This window comes from Miniopterus natalensis, chromosome 17, assembly GCF_054644295.1.
Source record: "Miniopterus natalensis isolate mMinNat1 chromosome 17, mMinNat1.hap1, whole genome shotgun sequence".
In the NCBI taxonomy this organism is placed as follows: Eukaryota; Metazoa; Chordata; class Mammalia; order Chiroptera; family Miniopteridae; genus Miniopterus; species Miniopterus natalensis.
This window is the reverse complement of record NC_142097.1, coordinates 1,617,518-1,642,987: the sequence shown is the minus strand read 5'-3', so window position 1 is coordinate 1,642,987 and position 25,470 is coordinate 1,617,518. Positions and strand designations below refer to the sequence as shown.

The window sequence follows — 25,470 nt, the reverse complement described above, 5'->3', positions numbered from 1 at the left end:
CTGCAGCTTCCCCCGGGTGCCTTCTTCTTCCCTCCTTCTTTCTGGGGACTAGCTTTACCTGCGTCTCTCCTGTACTCACGACGGGCCATGTGGCACCCAGCACCCCACTGGGATAGGGGAATGGGGTTTCTTCCTGCCCAGTCCCTACAGGGTGGGATTGGGAGAACGCTCAAGGTGAGGGGAAGGAGAGGGGTGCCCAGGCCTGGACCTTTGTAAAGGGACAGGGTCCTGGGTTCATTGAAGTCTCTAAAGTTCAAGGGGTAACAAGTCAGAGATCATTTACCTGTAGGCCTGGGGGTATTGGACCTACCTAGGCAGGAACAGCTGCTAAATGTTCAGAAAGGTACTCAAACAGCAAGATTTAGGGCTGTTTATGGATAGCCGTTAACCTGAAAATTCCTGAATAACCATCACTTTCCATGTACCTCCTACGTGCCAGGTCCTGCATTAGCCACTTAGCACTCTGACTGATTCAACCCTTACAACAACCTAGGGGGACTATTGTTAGTCTCATTTTACAGATGGAAAAATGGGAGCCTGAATGCCAAGTCCCTGGCCCGAGCTCACACAGTCGGGAGCTCTCTACTCAGTTGCACGGTGGACTCTGTGTGTGGCTGTCCTGTTGGCCAGCATTGGGTTGCCCTGCCCCCACAAGGCAGAGGGCAGGCTGAGTAATCAGGACTTGAACCCTGAGAAGAGCACTGGTTGGATTTGCACCCTCCTGTCTGGTGTGCAGGGCAAACTTCCTAAACTACACAGCCTTTGGGGTTCGGCCCTACTAGACAGACTTAAACACAGGTTTTTTACTCACTCCAGGCCATTCACCTAAGCCCCCCAGCCCGGTCTTCCTCCAGCTCTGATATTGGTTCAGGGTGGTTGTGGATCCTGATCAGACTTAAGGTCACTGTTGGGGGAGATTTCCTGTGCTCTTGGTCCTGCTACAGGTGGATGAAGGAGCCAGTGGCCGTGACTGCTGACTACAATCGTGAAGAGATCAGCCCAATGAGACGCTGAGGACAGCAGAGCTGAGAGGCAGAAGCCCTGGTGACAAGCCTGCCCTTCCTCAAAGCAGCAATAATCATGGTGCTAAATGTCGCCATTGTTTGTGGTGGGCACTTGCCATACCTGTGCTTCAGCTGGTCTGTGGTAGACTCCTGCTCATAGTGCCCGTCTCATTGCTGCTCTCCACCTCAGCTCTCCAAAGCCCACACAGAAGCGAGGACAAGAGGGAGTTAATCCCAGGCGTCGCTCAGCTGCTGGGGGTCAGGACTGGGGGAGAGGCCTTAGGCTCTGGTCCTTTGGAAGACATTCTGGAAGGCATTCTGGACACTCCTGAGGGCCCAGCAGGATGGAGCCCTGTCACCTACAGCCGCAATCTCAGGAACACACCTGCACATTGGTCTTCCTGCCCCCTGGCTCACTGCAGCTTCCTGAGCTCAGCTGCCCAGCACACCACAGCACCCAAGTGCTTGCCTCAGCAAAGCTTGAGCCCTCCTGCTCTGCAGGCAAAGTGCCTCTCTGATGGTGCCATCCTTGTTTCACCCACTCGCACCATCCCCTAAGGCCCCCTCATGATGGTAGGCTTCCTTCCAGAACATAGACTTACCTGGACACACAGTGGCACAAAAGCCTCTACAGCTCCCTTCCACTGCCCTGCACACCCTCCTGATCTCGCCAGTGACCTGTGGCTCCTCAAGGCGCCCCTCCTGGTCTTTGCTCATGCCATTCCCCTTCCTGGAAACCTTTTCCTTCTGCTCAATGGAGAAATTCTAATAATCTTTTTAAAAAAATGTTTTTATTGATTTCAGAGAAAGGAAGAGGGAGAGAGCGAGTGAAACATCAATGATGTGAGAGTCATTGATCGGCTGCCTTCTGCACGCCCCCTACTGGAGATTGAGTCCGCAACCCAGGCATGTGCCCTGACAGGGAATCCAACCGTGACCTTCTGGTTCATAGGTCGGCACTCGACCACTGAGCAACAACTGCCGGGCTCTAATAATCTTTTAATGAGCCTGATTCAAAAGTCACCTCAGCTCTCCTGACTCTCAGGAAGGATCTCAGCGGCAACAGTCCCCCTTTGTTAAGAACGTGTTCCAGCTGGACACAAGGGAGTTGCCTCGTGCTCACCACCTCACGTGGTTCCTGGCAGGTGGGTTATGGCTATTATGTCCATTTTACAGATGAAGAAACTGAGGCGGAGAAGTCTCGAGCCTTAGGGCATGTGGCTGGGATTTAGACCCAGGCCATCTGACTGACCTAAGCAGAACAGGAATCTTGAAAGGGTATTGGACAGCTCCAGGTTAACTGGTAGGCTGGAGAAGCAATTCCCAGCCACAGCCCCGTCCCTGGAGCAGTTTAGTAATGTCACCTCTGACACAGGACCCTTATGAATGCTGCCACATACCCAGCTGCTGGGATCTTGGTCCCAGCTTGCTGCTGAAAACCTGTTGTGGGGGTGGGCAGGGGGGCAGCCCGCCTTTCCCCAAATGATCAATGATCTCTGCCCCTCACACATACACATCCCTGGCACCCCAGGGTGGATACCAGCTTCTTGTCATTTTGTGTCTTGATTCTGTGGATGTACGCTGGGCACCCCCAGAAGGACTGTACCTTGTGGGTCTCTGAGTCCACTGAGCACAGGCCAAAGGCCCCCACTGAGCAGGTTCTTGCCTCAGCCATGGTTTGTTAAGCGAGTGTGGTGTAGGGCTCAGGGAAAGAAAGAGGCCCCACCAAGGCAGGGCTTTCATGGGTGGAGCATGTTGTTTAAACATTATCAAACCTCTTGCGAAATAATCTGCATTTCTGGCCTTTCTAGGAAAAGGGGGCTATCTAAAAGGCTGAGCCTGCATGTCCCCTCGCCACAGGCCCCATCCCCCTCTGCCTGGGGCCTGAGCTCACTCACGTTCATCATGTTGCCAATGTGGTTGTTGCCCAGGGACAGCACCTGCAGTTTGACCAGGGCATCCAGAGAGTCAATCTTGGAGATCCGGTTGTTAAACAAGCTCAGGTCCTCAAGGTTTACCAGCGTGTCCAGCCCCTCGATGGCCTCGATGTTGTTGAAGGACAGGTCTGGAAGGAAGAGGCCATGAGGATTGAATGATGGGTTGGGGGGGACCATCCTGAAACAAACCTGTCCGAGCTACTTATGCTCTCTGAGCCAGCGCCAAGCTGTCTGACAGCTCACGGTTCTCTAGAAGCTGTGCATGGAGTCAAACTTTCATCGCCCCCTGCAGTTCTGCCTCTCATCTTCCTGGCTCCGGACACATGGGCAAATGCTCGGGGCTGTGCTCTGTCATTGTTCTGAGCTGGAAATGCTTACTGGCAGGTCTGAAACAGTGCATGTTGGGGTGGTGGAGACAGTTGTAGAGTGTCCCTTTCACCCACTCCTATGGGAGTTTTAGTAGTAATACCTCCCGTCTGCTCAGCATTCACCAGTTTATAAGTGCTGTGTGTACACCCCAGACAACAGTTCTGAGTGGCAGTTTGGAACTTCTCTCCCTATTTGCTCAACTGGGAAGCTGAAGCCCAGAAAGGCTCAGTGACTCACCCAAAGCCACACAGCTAACTAGGGTGGTGCCAGAGTGCATCCAAGGCTCCTCCCTGGACCAACTGCAGGCCAGGTTCTTCCAGGTACAGCACAGCCAACTCAAGCTTCCCCCAAGCCCAAGCCCAAGCCCAAGCCCAAGCCCAAGCCCAAGCCCAAGCCCAAGCCCAAGCCCAAGCCCAAGCCCAGCTGAGATGTCATGATCTTTTCTAGCTCAAGTTTCACATCTTTGGGACTAAAACTGATTTTTCTCCACCACAGGTTTTTGGCTGGGGTTGGAGCTGCAACCTTTCCTAGAATACCAATGGTCCAGAGGCCCAAACTGGGAATTTTTCATGAGCTTGGAAATACAATCATGGTAGCTGCAAGCCATCACGTTAAAAAGGTGATTTGGAAAGTAAGTTTATCCACATCTTAATTTAGCCTCATTGGCATGTGAGGGCATGCTTACCTGCTGACACTGAGGCGAATGAGAATTCATTGTCTCTTTCTCTATGCTAGGACCTTAAGCACATTACCTCATTTAACCCTCACAGCACAGGTATCACCACCTATATTTTATGGACAAGGAAACCAAGATTCAAAGGGGCCTGGTGGCAATAAGATCACATAGCACATAAAGAGACCGAGGTTCAGAGGGCTGAAGTAACTTGTGCAGAATCGATTACTACGCTGGCAGAGCTGGGATGCAAACCAAGTCTGCTAAATGCCAAGCCCACCCGCTCCCTCCTCCACCTCTGCTTTTTGGAGGCCCAGCCACACCCACGAGAACCAGTGCTGCAGGTAAATGTTTAACGATACCCGGTGCAGTGAGGGCCGCGCTGATTTGTTGCACTTGCTGATATCTGTGGAATAATATTCCCACCATGGCCAATTTCAAGCTTCCAACAAGACAATCCTGAAAGCAGAAGTGGGTGAGATGAGCTCATGCTCGCGGGAGCCAGCGTGCTCGGCCCAGGAGCTGGCTGGTGGGCAGCCGTGGGCTGTATATAGGTGGGGGCTGTGTTGAGCCATCAGGGCACAAGCCCCTGCATCCCAGGGACCAGCTCTTCCTGGCTGTGGTTGGGTTCCTGGACTACTAGTGCTGTGGCTGGACAAAGGCTGCTTTCCGACTCTCTCAGGGATGCAGGCTGACCTTTTGCCAGCAATTTCCTCTTCTGCTTTCTCACTCCTGCACCATGCATGCTGGGCTCCACAGGAGCATCTCATAGGGGCTTGTGGCACTTGTTTTATATCTGAGAGACAGCTGGGCCTGGCAGCTCTGGCCTAAAAGCACAGCATTCAGACGGCCGGTGCCTGGTAGGCCCTCCAGTGGGGGGTATGGCTCAGAGTCTGGCTGATCCAGCACCCTCTTCTCCTCCTTCATCTCCTAGCTCAGGGGTGGGGAACCGTTTTTCTGCCAAGGGCCGTTTGGATATTTATAACATCATTTGCGGGCCATACAAAATTATGAACTTAAAAATTAGCTATGAAAAAAGCTCCTAGATTTATTGAATTTCGAGTCCCGCCTGTAGTTGCCTTGGCAGGGCCAGGCCAAATGATTTCTCCAGCCAGACATTCCCTAACCGTGTCCTAGGGAGATGGGTGACTTCTGGCGGGGCGCCTGGGCCCCTCAGCATGGAGAACTAGTGCTGGGAGCGGGTGCCTGGGGTGAGGGGCCTGGGCCTGGTGGACGGGGGCCCTGGCTGTCGTGCCTCTGCCACCTGCAGCATGACTCCCTCAAGCCCACTGCCTCTCAGCCTTAGCTCTGCCTCTGAGAAGCTGCAGTGCAATCCCGCCTGCGGGCTGCTGGGGGCTGGCAACTGTCAGCACAATGGGAGCTGAGACTGTTTTGCAAATTCGGAGGTTCACGGATGCTCCAGGCTGCCTGTTTGAGAAAACAGCCTGGCAGGATGAAGGAAATGAGGACTTTGGGGTCAGACAGGCGTGGGTTTGTATTCCAGCTCTGCTGCTTCTTGGTTGTGGAGCTTTGGGCAAGTGCCTTGGCCTCTCAGAGCCCCAGTTTCTCTTCTGTAGATTGGGATTGTAACAGATCTTTTTGCTGTGAGGGCTAAACAAGACAAAGTTGTAAAGGGCTCTCCAGCCAACCCCCTCTCCCCGTTAGGTGCCCACCTGCCCCTCCCCAGATATGAGGCTGCCTCCTAAGTCCAGCAGATGGACACCGTTCATCAAGATCCCTGCAGTCTTAGCAGTGAGAGCCAGAGCTCTAGAGTCAGAGCTGGGTTGGGATCCTGATGCCCCCACTACTTGCTGTGACCTCAGCTTTCTCACCTCTACAATGGGGATGCTGTGTGGATTAAAATACCTCACGTGGAAAACATACGGGCCCATGCTTAACAGGTAGTAAGTGCTCAGTGCAAGTACCAGCTATATGATTATTTTGGGTCTGATCTGAGTCCCCATGAGTGGTGGGACCCATAATTATCTGTCAACCTGAGCCTAGGATGACTAGAAGGAATCCAAGGCTGCTCCTTGACCACCCCTACTTCCAAATTGGGAGGTTTGGCAGGTGGGAGCAGAATACTCTGTCCTGGCGTGCCTAAGCACATTTTCCCTGTGTTTACCCAGCACAGGACCCGGGCTTTTAAAAGGAGCAGTTTTCTTGCTCCCTGCAGACAGAGCTTCTGCTGTAAGTGGGCTTGCAGAATATTGCCTGGGGAAACAATTACCTTAGCAAGTATGATCTTGGCAGGGCGTCACCTTTAATCAGGGCAGTCACACACAGAAAGGGGCCTTACCTAGCCAGACCAGCTGTGTGAGGCTCTCCAGGCCCTCAATCCTCTCAATGATGTTATTGTCCAGCTGCAGCTTCCTCAGGCTCTCAAACTGCCAGAGGTTGTCGATGCGGAGGATGTCTGAAATGACCAGAGGAGATGCCTCTTCTGGTTCCAGCCTGGGCTTAAGGTTAGGGTTTAGAACCAGTGTACTGGAGGAATGAGACAACCAATGCTAAACATGCACAAGGCTCCACAGTTCTGCTGCCCGGCCCTGGAGTATGAGGGTGCCCTGGAGATGTGGGCTGAGCACTAAGGAGCTCTGAGACCCTAGCAGTGTGCAGTGGTACTGATCCGTGCCCAGGGCCACAGCAGGACCTAATAGGTTCATGGGGGGCATGGGGGCATCAGTGGGAAGGAGGCTGGACCTGCTCTGGCATGGGACTCACTCATGTAACATCTAGGGCCAGGCTGGGAAGCTGCCCAAGAAGCCAGAACAACTTGGGGCACAAGACACAGGTAGGGGTCCTCCTTCTTTCCCTGTGCAGTATGACAAATAGAATCAAGGCTGCAGGGTGAGTGTCGCCTTGTGCACTGTTAGTGGGTCAGTCAACTAGTCCCGACATTTTGGAGGGCAATCTGGCCACATTTACTGAAATATTTAACATCTGTGCCCTTTGACTGTGCAATTTCTCTAACTGAAATCTGTCTGCAAAGACACACTGTGTATGTGCCCAAAGAAATACCTCTAGGTACATGGGGGCAGAAGGATAGCCTCCCCCCCACCCCCCGTGTCCATATGCAGGGAGTGGGATAAACTGCCCATATGAGAGGCAGGTTGCTCATGTCCCTGAAGCACTGCACCCTGTGTCTCTGAGGACCACCTTCAAAGCCACACAGCCAACTCATTCCCTTTGCTCCTTACACCAGGCACTGTGGTTTCTGCCACTGGCAGCCAGAGTTCTGAAAATACTTACGTATAAATAAGTATATTCTGTGTATGCAAAATTCTAGAGGCCTAAACTTGTCCCCAGTTTTTTCTAGAAGCTACAAATAGCTCTGTTGTTTACATGCCCCCTTTTTCTATATTTGCTTTTATAAGTTTTAGAAACTTAACATATGCTCACTAAAGAACTGAGATGATACAGAAGTGAAAGGGGAAAAGCAGGTGCCCTTAATAAGCACACATTGGGTAGCAGCTTCAGTGTTCATTCAGAGGGACAAGATTCATGTGAAGGCCTGGGAAAGGCACAGCACCCCTCCCAGCTGCCCTCTTCAAGCCAGGCCTCCCAGGGGTGGGCAGACAGCATTTCTCTTAGGTCTGCTCCCTGGCTCTCTGCAACCAGATTTCCCATGGTGATTCCAGCTACCATCCCTACTTGTGCTTCTGGGGTAGGACCTAGTTCCACCTCCAGATCTCAGCTACCTCCCATCCTGGTCTGGGTTTTCCAAGCACCTTATCTGACCCTGGCCTTAGGCTGACAGCCTTGGGTGCAGCTGACTTCCTGCAGACACCACTCCTGGTTGGCTCCCACACTCCTGGGTGCTCTGCCTGGCACACCGGCTTGCTGGCTTTCCCTCTACATCGGCAGTTTGTGTGGAAAAGCCAAAACAACACAACAAAGTCAGGATGTATTTGGCAGTTAGCTCTAAATTAGTTACCAGCATGATAGGACTGCCCACAAAGCCGGTTTAATCTTCGACATAGACCCAGAGCCCTCCTCTACTGCACCATCTTGGTCTCAGCCTGCTGTCATTGCTCGCTGCACCACGGCAGAGGCCCCCTCACTAGGCCCCCTGCTCTGGTCCTGGGCCCCCCAGTCCAGCCTCCTGCAGCCAGTGGGACCCTGTAAAACCCACATCCCATCCTGCCTGTCCTCTGCCCAGGGCCCTCCCAAGGTTGCCCCATCACCCACTATATAAACCAAACACCCTCCCCTAGCCCCTGAGGCTGATGTTAGCTGGCCCCACAACCTCTCTGACCTGTCTCCACACGTCTGCTACCTCAGGGCTGTTGCTCTGGCCAGTCCCTCTGCCCTCGACACTTTCCCTGGATCTCCACGGGGTCCCTCCCCTTACCTCCTTCTAGTCTTTGCTCATCTGTCACCTTCTTGGTGAGGCCTCTAACCACCAGATAAAACACTGCGCCCCACCCCGGTTCCCTTTCTCCTCTCCTTTCTTTCCTTTTCTCCACAGCACATATTACCTGTAGCATACACTATTCTTCTCCTTCCTTTCATTTTATGGGTGTCCCTCCCTTGAATGTCAAGCTCCATGAGGATAGGCTTCTTTGTTGTTGTTGTTGTTGTTTTGTTCACAGTTGAACCCCTAATTCCTAGAAAAGCACCTGGCATATGACAGGCACCTGATAAATACTGGCTGAATGAACCTAGCTTGGGGAGGGGAAGCAAAAGGAAGGTGGTAAGCCACAGAATTACTTTCAGCCTTTCATTTAAAAAAAACAAAGGAAGGTGGTCAATGAAAAGCTCCCTCTCCCGACAGCCACTCTGCAGCCCCTCTCCCCCTTTCCCCACTGTGGCTAGGGGCCCTCACTGCTTTGGACGGTCAGCTGGCTTCTGCAGAGGTGTGATCAGCCCTGGTGGCCTTGCTCTGGTGAGACCTGTGGGCTCTGAGGCTGGGGCCAGGGCCTTGCCCACTGCTGGGTCCCAGGGTCCTGAGGCAGGGCCTCAGGGAGGAAGAAGAGGGTAAAGGGGATTAAATATGTGATGACGGAAGGAGACGAGACTTCAGGTGGGGAGCACACACTAGAGTATACAAATGTTGTATTACAAAGTTGTACACCTGAAATTTAAACCAATGTTACTCCAACAAATTTAATTTTTAAAAAAAGAGAAGAAACCGCCTACCAAAACAAAACCCCCCACCAGCCAAAAAACAAAGAAAAGGAAAGAATTCCTGTGGCCACCTGCACAATACCTGAGGGGTTGCAGGACCCCTGCCCACCGCTCCTGCTTCCTCTTGCAGCCCTCACTGGCCTTTTTCAGTGAACCCCAAACTGCACACATGTTGCCTTACCTTGTCTTCCTAACCAACATCTGACCATGGACTGCAATCATCCCATTTCACAGATGGGGATGCTGAGGCACTGAGGTTCTACCTGGTCCCCAACCACATCTTCCCACTAGGCTACCTGCCACTCTTGACGTGCCCCCCCGCCTCGTGGTCCTGGGCCACTCCTGTTTCCTGCTCCTCCCCCCAAGCTGCTCTCCCTCTCCCCCCGGCTCCTGCCTGGCTGCTTGGGGCCACCTTCCTAGGTTCCTCCTGCCAGGGGCCCCACTCCAAGGACACTAAAGCCTTTATGGTTCACTTAGATTTGGAGTGGGAGAATTTTATCTTTTTATACAGACTTGGCATGGGATGTGGACTGGAGAAAGCCAGGGGGCCCTGCCTGGTAGCCTGCCCACCCCGGGATACGCACTCTGGAAGTCCAGCTGGAGGGAGAGGACGTCCTTAAAGAGGATGCCCTCCTGCTTGGCCAGCTGCCCGGCCTCCTCCTGTGGGCCCTGCTCCCCGACAGCCAGCTTAAGCATGTCATCGTCCATCACTCTAGGCTCCAGTGAGTTGCACAGCCGGTTCATCTTCCCTAAAAAAACACACATCACGTTCCTGTTCCACAACCCACTTCTCCCTTTGCCTGAAGGCAGAGGCTGAGGAGCATCCTTTTAAGGTGTTGGGGAGCACTGTGGTGGGTAAGGACATGCCAAACGCTGCCCTCCTCCCACTGCTTGGCCCACTACACCTAGGGGTTAGTACCTTTGCACCAAGGCTGCTCCAGGGCTTCCACTGGCAACCATGTGTGCCCATCCTGCCTGGTGCCCTTCCTCAGGGGTATTCCTCTTGGCCCCACAACCACAGCTGTGACCCTACCCCAGACAAGTGGACTGGTGTCCACACTGGTCTTCTGGACCTATAGCCACGGCCATCTTGGGTCTTTGGCTTTCTGTGCCCACTCTTGTTCAGGTTTCTTGGTGCCAACCACTCAACATGATCCTCAGCAGCCCCAGCCAGGCACAGCAGCCCACTGCGGCCTTCTCGGAGGGCCTCATCCCTCCTGACAGTCATGTCTATATCCCTCCCCACACTGTCCCCCCAGCAAGTTGCCCAGTGTGTAGGTGGATACCTGCCCCAGCTGCTCATTCATGTTCTGCCCCTGAGAAATGTGAGCATGAAGCCTCAGGATAAGAGTGCCCATCAGAACCCTGGCCAGCGTGGTTCAGTGGTTGGAGCGTGGGACTGCACACAGAGAGTCGAGGGTTCAATTTCAGGTCAAGGGCACATACCTGGGTTGCAGGTCTGCTCCCTGCCCCCTGGTCCGGGAGCATGTGAGAAGCAACCAATTGGTGTGTCTCTGTCACAGCGATGTCCCCCCCTCTCCCTTCCCTTCCACTCTCTCTAAAATCAATGGAAAAAATATCCTCACCCTTGGGTGAGGGTAAAAAAAGAGTGCCCATCAGAGGTGGTTGCTTGAGCTGGGGAGGAACTGGGGGCAGATGAACAGAGAAGCAGAGATGGGAATCTGGGCGATCCAGGGGAAAAAATAAACAAAAGGACAGACTGACACAGACAGAAGTTGCCTTCTTCTCGCTGGCTTTCCAGCCCCCAATGCCCCTAATTTCGGGCCCTATGATGGTGTCTGTAGCCCCTTTCTGGGAGAGTTTCCTGACGTCTACTTAAACTCCTTCTTTTACTTAAACCAACTCCAGTAGGTTTCTGTTGTTAATGTCCCAAAGGAATTTGGCTGAGATACAGCAGGCAAAGCAGGGAGCTGAGGATTTGGTCAGTCACACGGTGAAGCTGACCGGGCTGCTATTCCTGGCTGGGCACAGCCACAAACCTGGGAAGCCAGGGCACCCAACCTCACTCTCATCACTAACGCTCTTAGTGAGAACATTGAGAAGGACTGGACCTGCAGGAAGGAAAACTGTCAGTCTACCGGAAACTCCCAGATTCTGCCTCCTGAACCCTCTGGAAACTCAGTTCTTCCTTCTACTTTCCATCCCTACTTCTCACCTCTGACTTAATCTTCTACTTTTGTCTGCATGTGTCCTCAACATCTGGACCCCCTGGACCTCCTGTCCTCTTGCTCTGCTAGTCCTTGACATTGGGCAGCCCCTGGACTCTGCCCTTTATCCACTGAATGCTGCTTGGAGAGACTCCTGACAGGTGGGCTGATGGTGTCCACCACAAACCCAGGTGGGCCTGGCAATTCTTAGAGGCTGCCACTGCCCAGCTGCCCTTCCTCCCTCCTCCCCCACCATCCATTTGAAGGAAGGTAGCTTATGTAAATATGCATCTTCCATTTCTGGACTGTGCATGATCAAATGTCCCGTGCTTTTAACTCTCCCGTCCCTTCCCACTACAGCCAGAGGTGGCACAGCCTTCCCTAACCCCAACCCTTTTCCCTTTGGCCCTTCCCCCTGCCCAATCTACCTGCACCTTCCATCTTCCCATTCCTCCTTGTCAACCTTGGCTACATCTTCTTTGGATGATTGATTCATTCCTTCCCTCAAAAGATGCTTTCAGTCCTCTACCTCTCTCTATCTCCCCACTCTTTGGAAACAAATTTTTCTAAAATTTCTCATAACTTGACAGCAAGTTGACTTGGGGGAAATTTTAATGTGCTGTATTTGGCAGATATTACCTGCAAAGTATTTGTGCTTTTTCAAAGAAAGGTGCTGTAGTCGGGGAAATGATTCTTAATTCTGATTTCAATTCTGACTTATCATCGCTCCCACATCAAGGCCTGGCACCTGTGGCAGATCAAGCTTGCTTTCAGTCAAGCCCAACAGTGGCAATGTGGAAAAGCTACCACGCACACAGGGACAGGATTTGGACCCTGACTTTGCATCCTCACCTGTCTAAGCCTTGAATTTCCCATCTTTAAAAGATGAATAATCCCTCCCTTCCACATTTGTTTAAGATCATTTATTTAATCTACACACATGTAATGAATAGCTACATGTTATGACTACAACAGACAGATCTCCTTACCTCTGTTTCAGAATGAATCAGTCATACAAATATTTAATTAGAAACTATGACAAATTTGTAGGTGTAGGGAACTATGACAGCATGCACCAGGGGCACCTGGCTGGCCAGGGGAGACAGGGCTGAGATCTGAAGGATGAGCAGGAAAGAAGGAAGAGGGAAGGAACTGCACGGAGAGGGCCCTGATGTGGGAGAGAACAAGACATGTTCCACTTTGGCTGACGTGATGCAAGGGTGGAGAGGCCTACAGGAGCTCTATTATTATCCTAGGATCCCTGGGAAGCTCCTGGGGCTTAATAGGGGCAGTGATATGATAAGATTTTAATTTTAAGAAGCTCACTCTGGCTGTACTACTGAGAATGGCAAGAGTCCTGAGGTGAGAGATGACCAAGGTGGTGGTGAGATGTGAATTTGAGAGGAACTTATTTTATATGTAGGACTAGTTGTTCGCAGTTTTCAGATAAGGAAATGGAAGCTGTTAAAAATTAGGTTAAGTAACATGCCCAAGTTTATACATCTAGTATATAGCAGAGCTGGAGAATATGACTCCAGAGCCATGTTATTAATCATGACTCAGCTGTACCCAGGGCACTGCAGACCATCGTCACCACTCACGATGTTTCTCACAGCTGTTCTGGGTCCGGGTCAAGGCCCAAACACTCCTCCCCTAAGGGAATTTTATCATAATTTACCACTCAGCCTGGGTTCCTGTTGATAGTTTTGTTGGTGAAGACCACCCACCGGTAGGAGGTGGGGAATGCACCTCAATGGAGTAGCCTCCTCATGGAGAAACAGATCCAGAATTGTCCTGGGAAACAACAATCTGGGATCAATTGGATCTGAAAAAAATATAGCCCCTGTTGGCCATGAATTACTAATCAACAGTTGACTGAGTGCTTACTGTGTACCACTCATGTGTTATTTAATTACATGTCAGCTCTGGAGGCCATTAGAGGAGTTAGGGAAACTAAGACTCAGCAGGGGAAGGAAATTGTCCAGCCATAGGAGTAGCTACTGACAAGAAACAGACATGGAACTCGGGTATTCATATTCCCAGCCAAAGCACTTTAAATAGCACCAAGATGAAGAATAAAAGTAAGAGAAATAATTTAATGACAGTTATAAAGTCGGATATAAGAATTAAATTCTTGAAGAAGTTATCAGTGGACCTTTCTTTCAGGTGCCTTTCTTTCTACGAAGGGGATCAGGCCAGAAGCCTAGGGGATCGAACCCCTTAAAATCTCTTGGGGCGCTGCCACCCGAGGAAATGCTTTCTGAGCGTTTCCTTCTCACCCGCAGGCCTGAAAGCCCAGGACTAGTGTTTTGCATGTCTCAGCGCGGCTGCAAAGTGCCTGGCAGAGGACCTGTGTGCTCATTCTACAGATGAAAAGGCCCCGCAGGACTCCTCGGGGAAAAGGGTCAGAGGCAAGGGTCAAGTCGGGCGCTGTCCGGCCCGGATCTCCCAGAGCTTCCGCTCCTGAGGCTCACCTTCTCAAGCGCAGCCGCCGGCCAGGTAGCGCAGCAATTCGCTTCGCCAGTTGCTAGGGGAACCAGAAGACGCCACTCCGTTGCTAAGGGGAAGTCAGAAAGTGGACATCCTGGGTGAAAGTTGACAAGTCACGTGACAACGTTTCTGGGTGGGGAAAATCTCCTACCACCAACCAGCCTCAGAGAAAACAAATGTTTCTCCAATCAGCACTTTTCATGGGCGGGGATCTTTCTAACCTCTCCTCTTCCCCCTCGCCCTATTTGAGTGATCGACTTGTTTGTTCTCCAATAATCGTAGAGATTCTAGATTGACCAATATATAGATGAATCAAAATACTCAGACTCGCTCGGAGGCGGGCCAGGCCGCTAACCTAGACGGAGGTGCCTGTGATTCAGCGTTACTGCTCCGCCCAATCGGACGCCGCGGGGTGGGTGGGGCTTCGCAGAGGGGAGGCCAATCGGAGGAACGCCGGTCAGGCGTGGCCCAATAGGGGCTCGACGGGAGCGGGCTCAGAAGCCGAGCGCTCCGAGGGCGGGGCGGGGCGGGGTCAAGTGTCAGTCAGGTCGGGAGCGCTACGGGGCACTGCGGGGACCCGGCGGCTGACAGGGTTGCCGGCCGCTGCCGAGTTGTCCGCTCAAGATGGAGTTCCTGCTGGGGAACCCGTTCAGCACACCGGTGGGGCAGTGCCTCGGTAAGGCCGCGCGAAGGACGGGCGGGCGTCTGGGTGCGCGACGGCGGCGCTCTGCGGGTCACCGGTGCCACCTCTCGGGCGGGCCGGGCATCCTTGTCGTCGGGCCTCTGCCCACCGGCTGGTGGGCCTGCTCAGGACGGCAGCGCCATTCTACCAGGCGGCGCCCCGAGGCCCAACTTGAACTTGGAGGTCGTCCGCGGTCCCTCCCCATCAGGGCCCAGCCCTTCCTAGGGCCTAGGAGGTGGTGCCGGCGGCTGGTCCGCTGCTGGGCGATGCCACTGCGCGCGCTCTCGCCCGGCTCGCTGCCGCTGTCAGGACCCAGTTCCTCCGAACCCCGCTGCAGGACCCAGTTCCTCCATACCGTCTCCCTTCATCCCTGTCCCTCCTTTTCAGTTCCAGCAGCGCTCAGGCTGGGCACCCTCCCGGAGAATGTTGTCTGTTCCAAGCCTTGCTGATTAGAACTGCAGCTCAGCCTGGCGGGGGGGGGGGGGTCCTAGAGGGTGAGTGTCTGGCAGGGGGACGGGACATACCCCGGGGAAGGAAGGGAGGCGTGTTATTTAATGATAAGAGCCCTGGACCGTCCCTGTGACCTTGTGCAAGTCACTGCCCTTTCTTGTTTGACGTTTGCCCCGTCTGTCATGAGGTATTTGGAGGTAAGATTTAGTAGGTTCTTTCAAATTCTAAAGTTTTGATGTTCCTTGTGGTAGTCTCTGCACATTGACTGCGGCTTCCCTGCAATATTAAAGTTGCCAAAGCTGAAGTCTTTCGGTGGCAGTGTAGACAGGGGCACTCGGCAGCAGGTGTTAATCCTATAGAGGGGGTCGGGGCACCACGGGGGACCCTTGTCCTGGGTAAGGAGAGCCGGAGGCTAGGTGAAGGAATACCAGAGTGGCCACCCTTTGGGACTTCCTCATTGGAAAAGCCATTTGCCTTTTCACCCAAGGCAGGAGCTTATGCCAAGTGATCAGTCAAGAGTGTTGATTAGTTTCTTTTAAAACTGGGTTCCTCCTGGTTGGTGGAAGGACTGGCAAAATGTCTTTCTACCTTTGGCGCCCTTATGGACCTGTTGGGTTTAGGCCGTAGCGGTTTATTTCCTGCTCTACGTAAGAACTTCTAGCTACTGGCGGCTGTTACTGGGGCCTGTGAAATGATGGAGGCCTCTCCCATTGCTGGCTGGTGTTCGGGACCCTTTCTTCTCCTGGTGTGGGAACATCTCTGATAGAGGGTGAGGACACTGGGTGTCTGAAAGGCTTTTCTCACCTTTACACCTACTGTGTCTCCAGGTTCTCACCACTCCTTGTTCCTCAGTTCCTTCCCCAGGTGCTCTCTCACTGCAACCATATTCCAAAAGCTTATTTCTCAGTTGGGTGTTGAATTCCAACCAGTTACTGGAGGGAGCCAGTAAGCTTGGGCTTTTTTTTCTTTTCTATTTCCTTTACAGTAGGAAGCTCTACACCTTTGAAATGCCAAGGTAGTTGAGGGGTAGAAGTTAAAGGGGATTTAAAAATATGCAGATATAAGTAAGAGGATGTAGGGGCACATATCCAATGGAAAGGGCATGATGCTTTGTCAGGAAGACGTGGCTTTTGAATTTTGCCTTGCCTGTTTGTTAGCTGTGGGACCCCAGAAGATTGCGTAACCCTTCTGAGCCTTAGTTTGCTCAGAGACAGAGACAGAGATTTGTACACACAGCGTAGTGAGTTTTAAGTGAGCTGATGGATATAAAACAGTATAGTGCCTGGAACATAGTAGAGGTTCAATCAGTTGTAGCTGTCACTGTTAATAACAGGATAATTAAGTTAGGAGGATATATGGGGCAGCTGGCCCATCTGTGACCTGTGAAGGAAAATACCGTTGCAGGCCTCAGCATCCACCATCCCTTAAAAAAGATACTTGACCGTAAAGAGAATGAAGCCTCATGGTTACTAGTTAGTCAACTGGCAATGCCTATGTAATTTCACAGTTCAGTTCAGTTCTAATGTGTATTCTGTACTGTTGTGACAAAGTGTAAAAGTGATTTTCATGACATTTGGTATTGTTAGTATTCTTTCAAAAGTATGCGCCAGGGGGTTGATGGGAGGGAGGGGAATCTGGAAATAAAACAACAACAAACCTAATGATCAAAAGCAGTAGCTATAACTTACACAAAAGCAATTCTACAGCCATTATTTGCTCTTTACAGCTGCTTTGTGAAGAGAGTATATTGTCTTTCCACATTAGAGATGAGGACACTGAGGCTCAGAGGAGTGAAGTGACGGCGAGGCTGGCAGGAGGGAGAACTGGGATTTCATAGCTGTCCTGGTCCTCAGGGGATTTATGGTTTCGGAAGAGAGGACAGATGTGCATGGAACAATGGTGACTAAAAGAAGGCCACTCCGTAGCTAAGTGGGCAGTCGAGTAGTGGGGCTTGTTGGTGCTGTTAGGAGTCCTAGAGAATTCAGAAGAGGCGGGGCGATGGGACTGGTTTCTTTGAGTCTGAGGGCTGTTCATGAGAATGGGTGGGAATTCCAGAGGCAGAGAAGAGGATACCTGGGCCTGGAGACAGGCAAATGAGGTGGGGGTGGGGAATGGGGGCACATCTGAGAGCACCAATCTGAGTGGAACAGAGGTAGCTGTAGGGAATAGTGACAAGTAGGGTTTGGGCCCAGTATGAAGCCCTGTTCTGGGTGTGTAACATCAAAGGCTACATTCTTTAGCTAACTTCAACTTTTAGTCTCTGCACTTTATTTTCCTTACTCATAAAAGAATACCTCTCAACGGCTCCATGGATCTTGTGCCTAAATAATGTCATCATCCAGTTCAGCAGGCTTCTTGAGTACCTGTTGGGTCCCAAGCTCTGGGATAGAAATATTAAAAAGCTACTCTTAGGGATCCTTCAGTAGAGGTAATATGCCCATCAAAGGTGTTCTGGAGCTGCAAGCGTTAGGCTCTTGGTAGGAAGGCTAGTGGAGTAATTCTTACTCTGTCTCATGCCTAGGTCTCATACGGACATCCTAACCTGGTGCTATTTGGTTGAACCCACAGCCTGCTCATCTCGAGCAGCAGCTAAGCCCACAGTCTGACCTGCACAGTCTGCGCACTTCTTGCATCCATCCTGCTCTTCATTCTGGAAGGTGGTTCCTGAGTAGGATGTGTGCTTCAGAGGGGGCCAGCAGTGGCATAACAGACCGAGTATGGAGAAGGAAAACATACTTACTCTTATTTCCAGATTTTCTCCACTGAAACAGGTTTCAAAACGTGACTGCCTTAATCTCAACCCTCCGTGACCTACCACCGGGAGTCGGATGTGATACATTAGGAGTTCCCTGAGTCAGGGCCATGTGCTCTGCAAATGTTGGCAGTTTTCCTTGTGGTGGCTGGGAAACGTTTTTAGAGAATCCTTTTCCAAGAGTCAAGTTTGGATTCATTTACATTAAAAGATCAGTGAATAGTTAGTTGATTCTGACCAGAATAGTTAGGGGGTGAGAAAAGGACCATCTATTGTCTTCATAGTTCTGCTTTAATGAACATGCAAGGACATACTGTGTTGCAGGGTTGTGCTTGTAAATTGGATGGTATTGGACATAAACCGCTTCCTAGTGCCCCATGAACGCTGTCTTTGATGCTATCGTGGCAGTTTGTACCAAGAATGACTAGTCCCTGCTCAGGTTGCTATGTCCATTGGTAGTGAGCAAAACCCTTTTGCGTCAGTAATTTTTTTTAGTCTTTACAACCCTCTGAGAGACACAGGAAGAAAACTGAAAGGAACTTATAATTACTAAGCACCTACTATATGCAAACTCTGCACATGGGATCTCATTTAATCCTTACAACATTTAATTATTTGAATGTTGTCATCTCTGTATTGTGTATAAGGAAGTTGAATATTAAGAGACTTGTGCAAGGTCAATGACAGTTAAGCCCAGAATCCACTCCTGATCTAGTGCTTATCCTGTGCTTCCATGTTGCTTTTGGCCCTACAGATCCCATGACTCAGGGTCATCAGAGTCGCCTGGAGGGCTTGTTAAAACAGATTGCTGGACCCAACTCTCAGAGTTTCTGATTCAGTAGGTACGGGCTGGGGCCTAGCATTCTGACAAGTTCCCAGGTGCTGCTGCTGCTCCTGCTGGTCTAGGCACCACACTTTGAGAACTATTGCTCTAGGCGAAAAGTTCTGCTTCTTTAATCTCTTTTTTAAATCTTTCTTTAAACATTAAATGTGCATCTTCTTATGGATGATAGGTATGATCATTTAGAATTCATTCATTCATTCATTCATTCATTCATTCATTCATTCTTCATTCAGTGGCCTTGTATTGACTCTCTGTAGGTACCAAATTTAGCATTTGCCAGGATATTCAATCTAGTAAGGGAGCTAAGACAGGTACCTAAATCAGATAAGATAAAAAAAAATAGTGGCACAAGACTGGACAGATAAATGAAGTAAGGGAATGGAAGAGGGAAGAGGTCACCTCCAGTAATGATAATAATAAAGGTTTTTACTTTTTTTTTAAAGTTCAGTATTGTATTAGTATGTGCCAGAGACTGAGGTAGGTACTTTATATATCTACAGTCCTTTAAACCTCTCAGTATGAGTAAGGCACTGTTATTATTTCCATTTTGCAGATGGGACACTGAAGCAATGAAGTAACACAGCTTGCAGTGAGGGAGCTGGAGGTGGAACCCAGATTCTGCTCCAGAGCTGGTGTTGTGTTATGTTGTGGGAGGGGTGAGGAAGAGCACAGGAAGAGGGAGGAAGAACTCTGGACTCAGGTGGCTGCGGAGCCGGCTTTGACGATGGATGGGATTTGAGTCCTGTAGAAATGGAAAAGGAGGCCCGGAGGGCTCTCAGGAGACACCGCAGCTTGATGAAAGGGGCATTAGGGTAGGTGGGATAGTGAAACCCATTCTGTTCGCCTGGTAAGAACAGTGTCATGGAAGACAAGACTGGAAAGGGTAGGGTAAATTCCGATTGTGGAGGGCTGCAAAGGCTGGGCAAGTGCAACTACTTTGGACTCTTTCATTGGTGGCACTGGGGAGCCATGAAAGATTTCTAGGGACAGGAGTGGCATGAATGTCATTACAAAGGCAGGGAGATTTCCCCCTGACAGCTACCCAAAGGTCATTCTTCTTTCTTACCATCAAAGCTCTCTCATCTGTGCAGAACAGGGGTGCTTCAAGGAAGTCAGTAGTGGGCAGTGCCAGTTCCTCTGAGGTCTGAGCCTTCCTGTGAGCCCCCATCAGAGATGAGGTGCAGCAGAGATGAGCAGGGTATGGAGCTCGGGAGGAGTCGAGTTCTGAGAGCTGGACAGGTGATGAAGCCCCAGGCGCTGACGTCGCGTGGTGAGCTTGCCTGCTCCTTGTCCGGCCTGCTTTCCACATCCACGAACAGGAACGGGAGCCGAGGCACTCACAAGGCCACTGCTTGGAATGGGCTCTTGGGGATATTAGAAATTCTTAGAGAATTGTGCTTTTTAAAAAACAATGTGTACCCATGTAGCAAATTTGAAAAATGTACAAAAATGCAATGGAGGAAAAAAATCATAATGTGCTTTTTTAATACACTCATTGAGATTCTTCTCATTACATATAATAAGTAGAATACTTGTGCATTTCATGTTTCATTTTCTCATACTTTGGAGGTGCAACATTGTAGAAGCACTCTTAGCATATTTCTGCAGGGTGCGCCCCCAAAATGTATACACACTTTAACAGCTGACAGCTAATTTTGAAAATGAAATGTATTTTAATAAACACTGCCTTTATAATTATGCAAAGTGTGTGTATACATTTTTTGGGACACCTTGTTTTTGTCTTTTTGTGGGGGAGGGAGAGGGAGATATAAAGTGAGGAATGGGGTATAAATACAGTGCCCAGAAGAGCATCAATTAAGGGATGTTGCTCTTGACCTAGCAGATTTTTTAGGCTAACCTAGTGGTCTGAAAAGATATAAATAACATGCAGGCGTTTTTGCTGATCCAGCTTGTGGTGGTTAGAAGAGAGGCCTTTAGAAAACCAGACTCAGAGTTGGAACCTGCGTTAGTGTTCCCTGTAGTCCTCCCGCCCTAGAAGAATGCCTTCCTCCCTCCTCATCAAGCCTGGAGTCTGTCAGCACTCGCCTCTTCCTCAAGTCTGCTTTCTTAGACCACCCTGCTTATGGTGCTGAATTTCTTCTCTGAACTCACAGTGTGTGTTCTGTATCATTCCTTTGGCTTCTCTCTTACTTATAAAATAGAATATTACTTACCCCCCAGGCTTTTGTAAAAATCAAATGCGAGAATGAGTGTCAAGTCCCTAGCACAGTGTCCTGTGCTGAACTAATATGCTCAGACTTGCTAATTCCTTTTCTCCTGCCTGTGCCGTTTCCTGTCGTCATTTATCTTGTGTCTTTGGATTAAGACTGGAGGCTCCTCAGGGCAGGATTCATACTTTCTATTTCCTTGTGACCCTCACGGCTGGGGTAGAGTATACTCTGCACAGCTATTCACTCCAAAGGCTCCTTCCTGTCACTCTTATTTTTTTAGCATCTTTCAAAGCTAAAAATATTAATCATTATTTACTGATCCTTCACCATGTGCCAAGGCCCCTGTAAGTGCTTTACACACATTATTTCGTTAAGAAATTTTTTCTCTGAAAACTCCATTATGTCAGTGGTATTATCTCCATTTTACAGATGAAGAAATGGAGGCTTAGAGGAGCTAAGAAATTGCCCCGGGTGGCTCATGTAGGCTGAGCCACGTTCCACACCCAGAGAGTCTAGTTTCAGAACTTCTGTTCATATTGCCTTTTAGGTGGCAAGCATGGTCTATTTCCATTTAGACAAGAGGGACTTTAACTGATTCCACATGGGAATCCCATGAAGATAGCATAGTTCCATCAATGAATTCTAGAGCAATGTGGATGCCCATTGCCTTCTCTTTGCTCTCTTCCAATTTGGCACTTTTTGTTTTGGATTTGAGTCAGTTCTGCCTCTGCCTCTGTGTGTGACTGCCTTGCGTGAATCCATTAACAGTCCTAATACTCAGTTTCCTGATCTGTAAAGGGGAAGACCTCTGTGTGTGCAAGAATACTTGTTTTGTCACATCTTACAGGATTGTTACGATGATCAGTGGATACTGTATGTAAAAGCAAAATATATTACTATGTTATATTCTTTCCATGCATCATTTAGATTAAATGTTCCATGAGGGCACCTGTTTTTATTTGTATTTATTTACAATTGTGGTAAAATATACATGACACAACATTTACCATTCTGATAATTTTTAAGTTCCGTGACATTGACTACATTCACATTATTGTGACCATCACCAGAACTTTTTTCATCTTGCGAAACTGAAACTCTGTACCCATTAAATAACAATGCCTTGTTCCCCTACCCCAGCCCCCTGACAACCACCATTTTATTTTCTGTCTCTGAATTTGACTACTCTAAGTACCTCGTACAGTATTGTATAGTATTTGTCCTTTTGTCGCTGGCTTATTTTATTTGGCATAATGTCTACAGGATTTACCCATGTTGGAGTATGTGTCAGAATTTCCTTTTTAAGCCTGAATAATATTCCATTGTATGGATGTATCACATTTTTTTAATCCATTCATTCATCTGTGGACACTTGGGTAGCTTCCACCTTTTGGCTATTGTGAGTAATGCCACTATGAACATGTTCTACAAATATCCGTTTGTGACCCAGAGGTAGAATCACTGGATCGTGTGGTAATTCTGTCTGTAATGTTTTGAGGAAGAACCTTCATACTGTTTTCCACAGTGGCTGTACCATTTTTCATTCCCACCAGCAGTGCGTAGGGTCCCAGTTTCTCCACACCCTCGCCATTTCCCTAGTCACTAGTGATACTGAGTATCTTTTTCATGTGCTTATTGGCCACTTGTACATCTTTCGAGAAATGTCTGTTCAAGTTCTTTGCCCATTTTGTTTTGTTGTTTTTGCCCTTTTTTTGTTTTCTGTTTTCTTTTTTGTTTTGTTTTGTTGCTTTCTCTCCCATTTTTAAATCAGGTTGTTCCTATTGTTGTTGAGTTTTAGGGGTTCTCTCTATATTTTGGATATTAATCCCTTTTTAGATATGTCATTTGCAAATATTTTCTGCCATTTTGTGAGTTGTCTTTTTACATTGTTGATTGGGTCCTTTGATGCACAAAAGTTTTTCATTTGATGAAATCCAGTTTGCCTATCTTTTCTAGTTTCCTGTGCCTTTAATGTCATGCCCTTATTTTTCAGAAGAGTCTAATACATGCCTTAAAAGCAAGAATAATGATGGTAATAGTAATAGCATTACTCCTCACCAGATACTGGGTCAAGTATCTTACATGCATCATTGCCTTTCATTCCCAACCAGCCCTGTGAGGCAGGTACTATCACTCAGCTTTACAGAGTAGGAGCTGGGCCTTAGAAGTTCAGTGAGCACCTTCCCCAGCTTGTGTGGGTAACAAGTAGCAGAGCAGGGACTGGGCTCCAGAACTGGTGCTCTTCACACCAACCTAGACAGCTCAGTAACTATTTGTAGAACTGTGTGTATGAATACCTGAATGAACTTTGTGGCTAAAAATCTGGTAATAGTTGTCTCAAATTCAGATCTGCCTTAGTATTAAAAATTATTCACCCAGTTTCAGTCCTCCTAGTGTACTTCAGGGTACAAGAATCCTCATCATCTCAGCAAGTTTTCTGAGAGTTCAGTTAAAAGCTTTGATTTCTTACAACTCCTTGAAACTCTTCTTGGTAATGGAAGACTATGTCTTTTAATTTTTCTTTGAATTTGCTTTGGAACTACGGTACAGTGTTGGAGGGAGAAAAAGACGGGATTTAAATAGATACTAAGTTTCTAGCTGACCACCTTGCTTTTAAGACATTACCTACCAGCTGCTGTTTTAATCGTTAATGAAGCACAAGCCTTGTAGTCTCAGAGGCACGTCAAAAATTCTGTTTTGGGTTTTGGTTTAAAATTGAGTGTAATATAGAGAGACTGATTCTTTCATCTTGGAGAATTGGGCTGCAAGTCTTTGAGAGCTGGAGACAAGGACAGGGCCCTATAATTGGACACTGTTGAGTTTCTTGCCACTCCTCAAAGGAGAAATCATACAGAGTTCTGAGGTCTGAGAAATGATGTTGCTTGGTGTTTGAAAGGGGAATTTGCTAGTGGCTTCCAGAGAGTGAGAATCCCTCATATTAACTTTGGTGTAAATTTTAAAACCGGCAATTCAAAGAATCACCAAATTCTAGCTGAAAGGTCCTTAGCAGGATTTGGTCCAGCCCCTCATTCTACAGATGAGAAACTGAGGTCCAGAGAGGATATTTTACCCTAATATTTCTGATATCAAATGGGGGGGAGTTTCTGACACTAACTGGATATCCTATAATTCAAATCTTACCTAACTACCTGGAGTTATCACAGAGCCCCCACAGGTTAAGGGCTCAGTCTCACAGACTGCCTCCACTCCAGACACCAGTGGCAAGTCCCAGGTTGCCACCTTTACGTCTGACCAACTGGCTATAAATTGGGGGTTGCTATGACCTCCTCCTCAGGTTCAACAATTTGCTACAATGGCTCAGGAAACACAGGAAAACACTTTTCTTACATTCACTGGTTTATTTTAAAGGATATAAATCAGAAACAGCTAAGTAGAAGAGATGCATGGGGCAAGACATGAGAGGAAGGGGCGCTGAGCTTCCATGTCTCTCCGGGTGCTGTTCTCCTAGCACCTCAACATGTTCGCTAACTGGGACCTTCTCAGAACCCCGTCAGGTAGCCCTTCCCCTCAAGGAGGTGGGTGGGCAGTGGGCTGAAGTTCCCACCCCTCTAATGCCTCGTTCTTTCTGCCAGCCAGCTCCCACCCAGAAGCTATGTAACCCCCACCCCCAGCTGTCTCAGTATCACCAAAGAGACTCATCACTGTGGAGATTCTAAGGGTTTTTGGAGCTGAGTGCCAGGAATCCAGGACAAAGGTCAAATATTTATTTATTTATTCGTTTATTTATTTAATAAAAGTTTATTTGAGCCAAGTTGACAATATATGCTGGGGAGCACGATCTCACATGTTCTCTTTATTTCTTATTATGTCCCACAGTGACCAGTGGTAAAGCTGGGGAAAGGACTCGGTTTATGACTCCCACATTTTTCTACTTACCTCAGGGCCCTTGCTAGTAATTTGGATATTTGTATATGGGCAGGGAGGCCAAGCAAAGTAGTAGTGAGTCTGCCATTCATTGGAGGGACAGTTCTTGAGTCAGATTCATGGAAGGTAAATAATTTTTTACTGTTTGAAAGTTAATCTCCTGATTTAGACCTGGCTTGGTTGGGGTGGCTAAGGGGTCTTCCCATAGAGGGTCGGCATTCAGGCCCTCATGAATTAGACCCTTGTCTAATTTTAAAATTAGACAAGAAGAAGTATGTAAATTGAAAGTAACAAATGTACACATTGTTTGAAACAGACAATACAGAAGTATATTTTGTATTAAGTGCCAGCCCCCACTTTCCCATCACCCTTGGACTCCCCAGAGGTATCTCCAGCAGCTGTTTAGTATGTGGTCCTTATTCCATGAAGTTCCTTTTATATAATGGGATCCTACTGTAGGTTTTATTTTATATCTTGCTTTTATCATACCATTGTATATTTTAGAGATCCTTCATGGCAGCATATTTCAATATACGTCATTGTGCAAAGCATTTCATAGAGTGGATATACAATTATATAGCCTTTCTCTTGCTGGGAGGCAGTGTTTTGTGTGTGTGTGTTTGTTTTGTCTGTTTTTATAAACAATGCTGTGGCAACATATATTGGTACACATACATTTCTGTAGTTTAGAATCCTAGAAGTTAAAACCTGGGTCAGACTATAGGAACATTTAAAACTTTTCTAGAGCCTGCTGAATCGCCTTCTAAAGGGGTCCTGCAGTAGACTCTCACAGATCCCAAGAGTAGCAGTTTTCCCTACACCTCCATCAGTGCTAGAGATCTTTGCATTTTTGCACATCTGAGGAGGGAAAGGGCATTTGGTTGTCTGTGGTCCATGCTCCCTCATGGGAAACCG

The 25,470-nt window shown here is 48.9% G+C and overlaps 2 protein-coding genes across 5 annotated transcripts in view; one reads left to right on the top strand and one right to left on the bottom strand.

The window, feature by feature from the left end:
* DRC3 (dynein regulatory complex subunit 3) overlaps positions 1–9,857 on the bottom strand; it is a 33,412-nt gene extending 23,555 nt beyond the window's left edge. For both annotated transcript variants that reach the window (XM_087825780.1, XM_016196494.2), the window contains exons 1-3: positions 9,698–9,857; positions 6,283–6,399; positions 2,903–3,069 (exon numbers count right to left, since the gene is read on the bottom strand). In XM_087825780.1, the coding sequence (XP_087681906.1) occupies positions 2,903–3,069; positions 6,283–6,399; positions 9,698–9,857 (444 nt within the window). The remainder of the gene's footprint in view (positions 1–2,902; positions 3,070–6,282; positions 6,400–9,697) is intronic.
* Positions 9,858–14,310: 4,453 nt separating this feature from the next.
* Positions 14,311–25,470, top strand: part of TOM1L2 (target of myb1 like 2 membrane trafficking protein) — a 118,908-nt gene continuing 107,748 nt past the window's right edge. For all 3 annotated transcript variants that reach the window (XM_087825779.1, XM_016196495.2, XM_016196498.2), the window contains exon 1: positions 14,311–14,447. In XM_087825779.1, the coding sequence (XP_087681905.1) occupies positions 14,396–14,447 (52 nt within the window). In that variant the 5' untranslated portion in view covers positions 14,311–14,395. The remainder of the gene's footprint in view (positions 14,448–25,470) is intronic.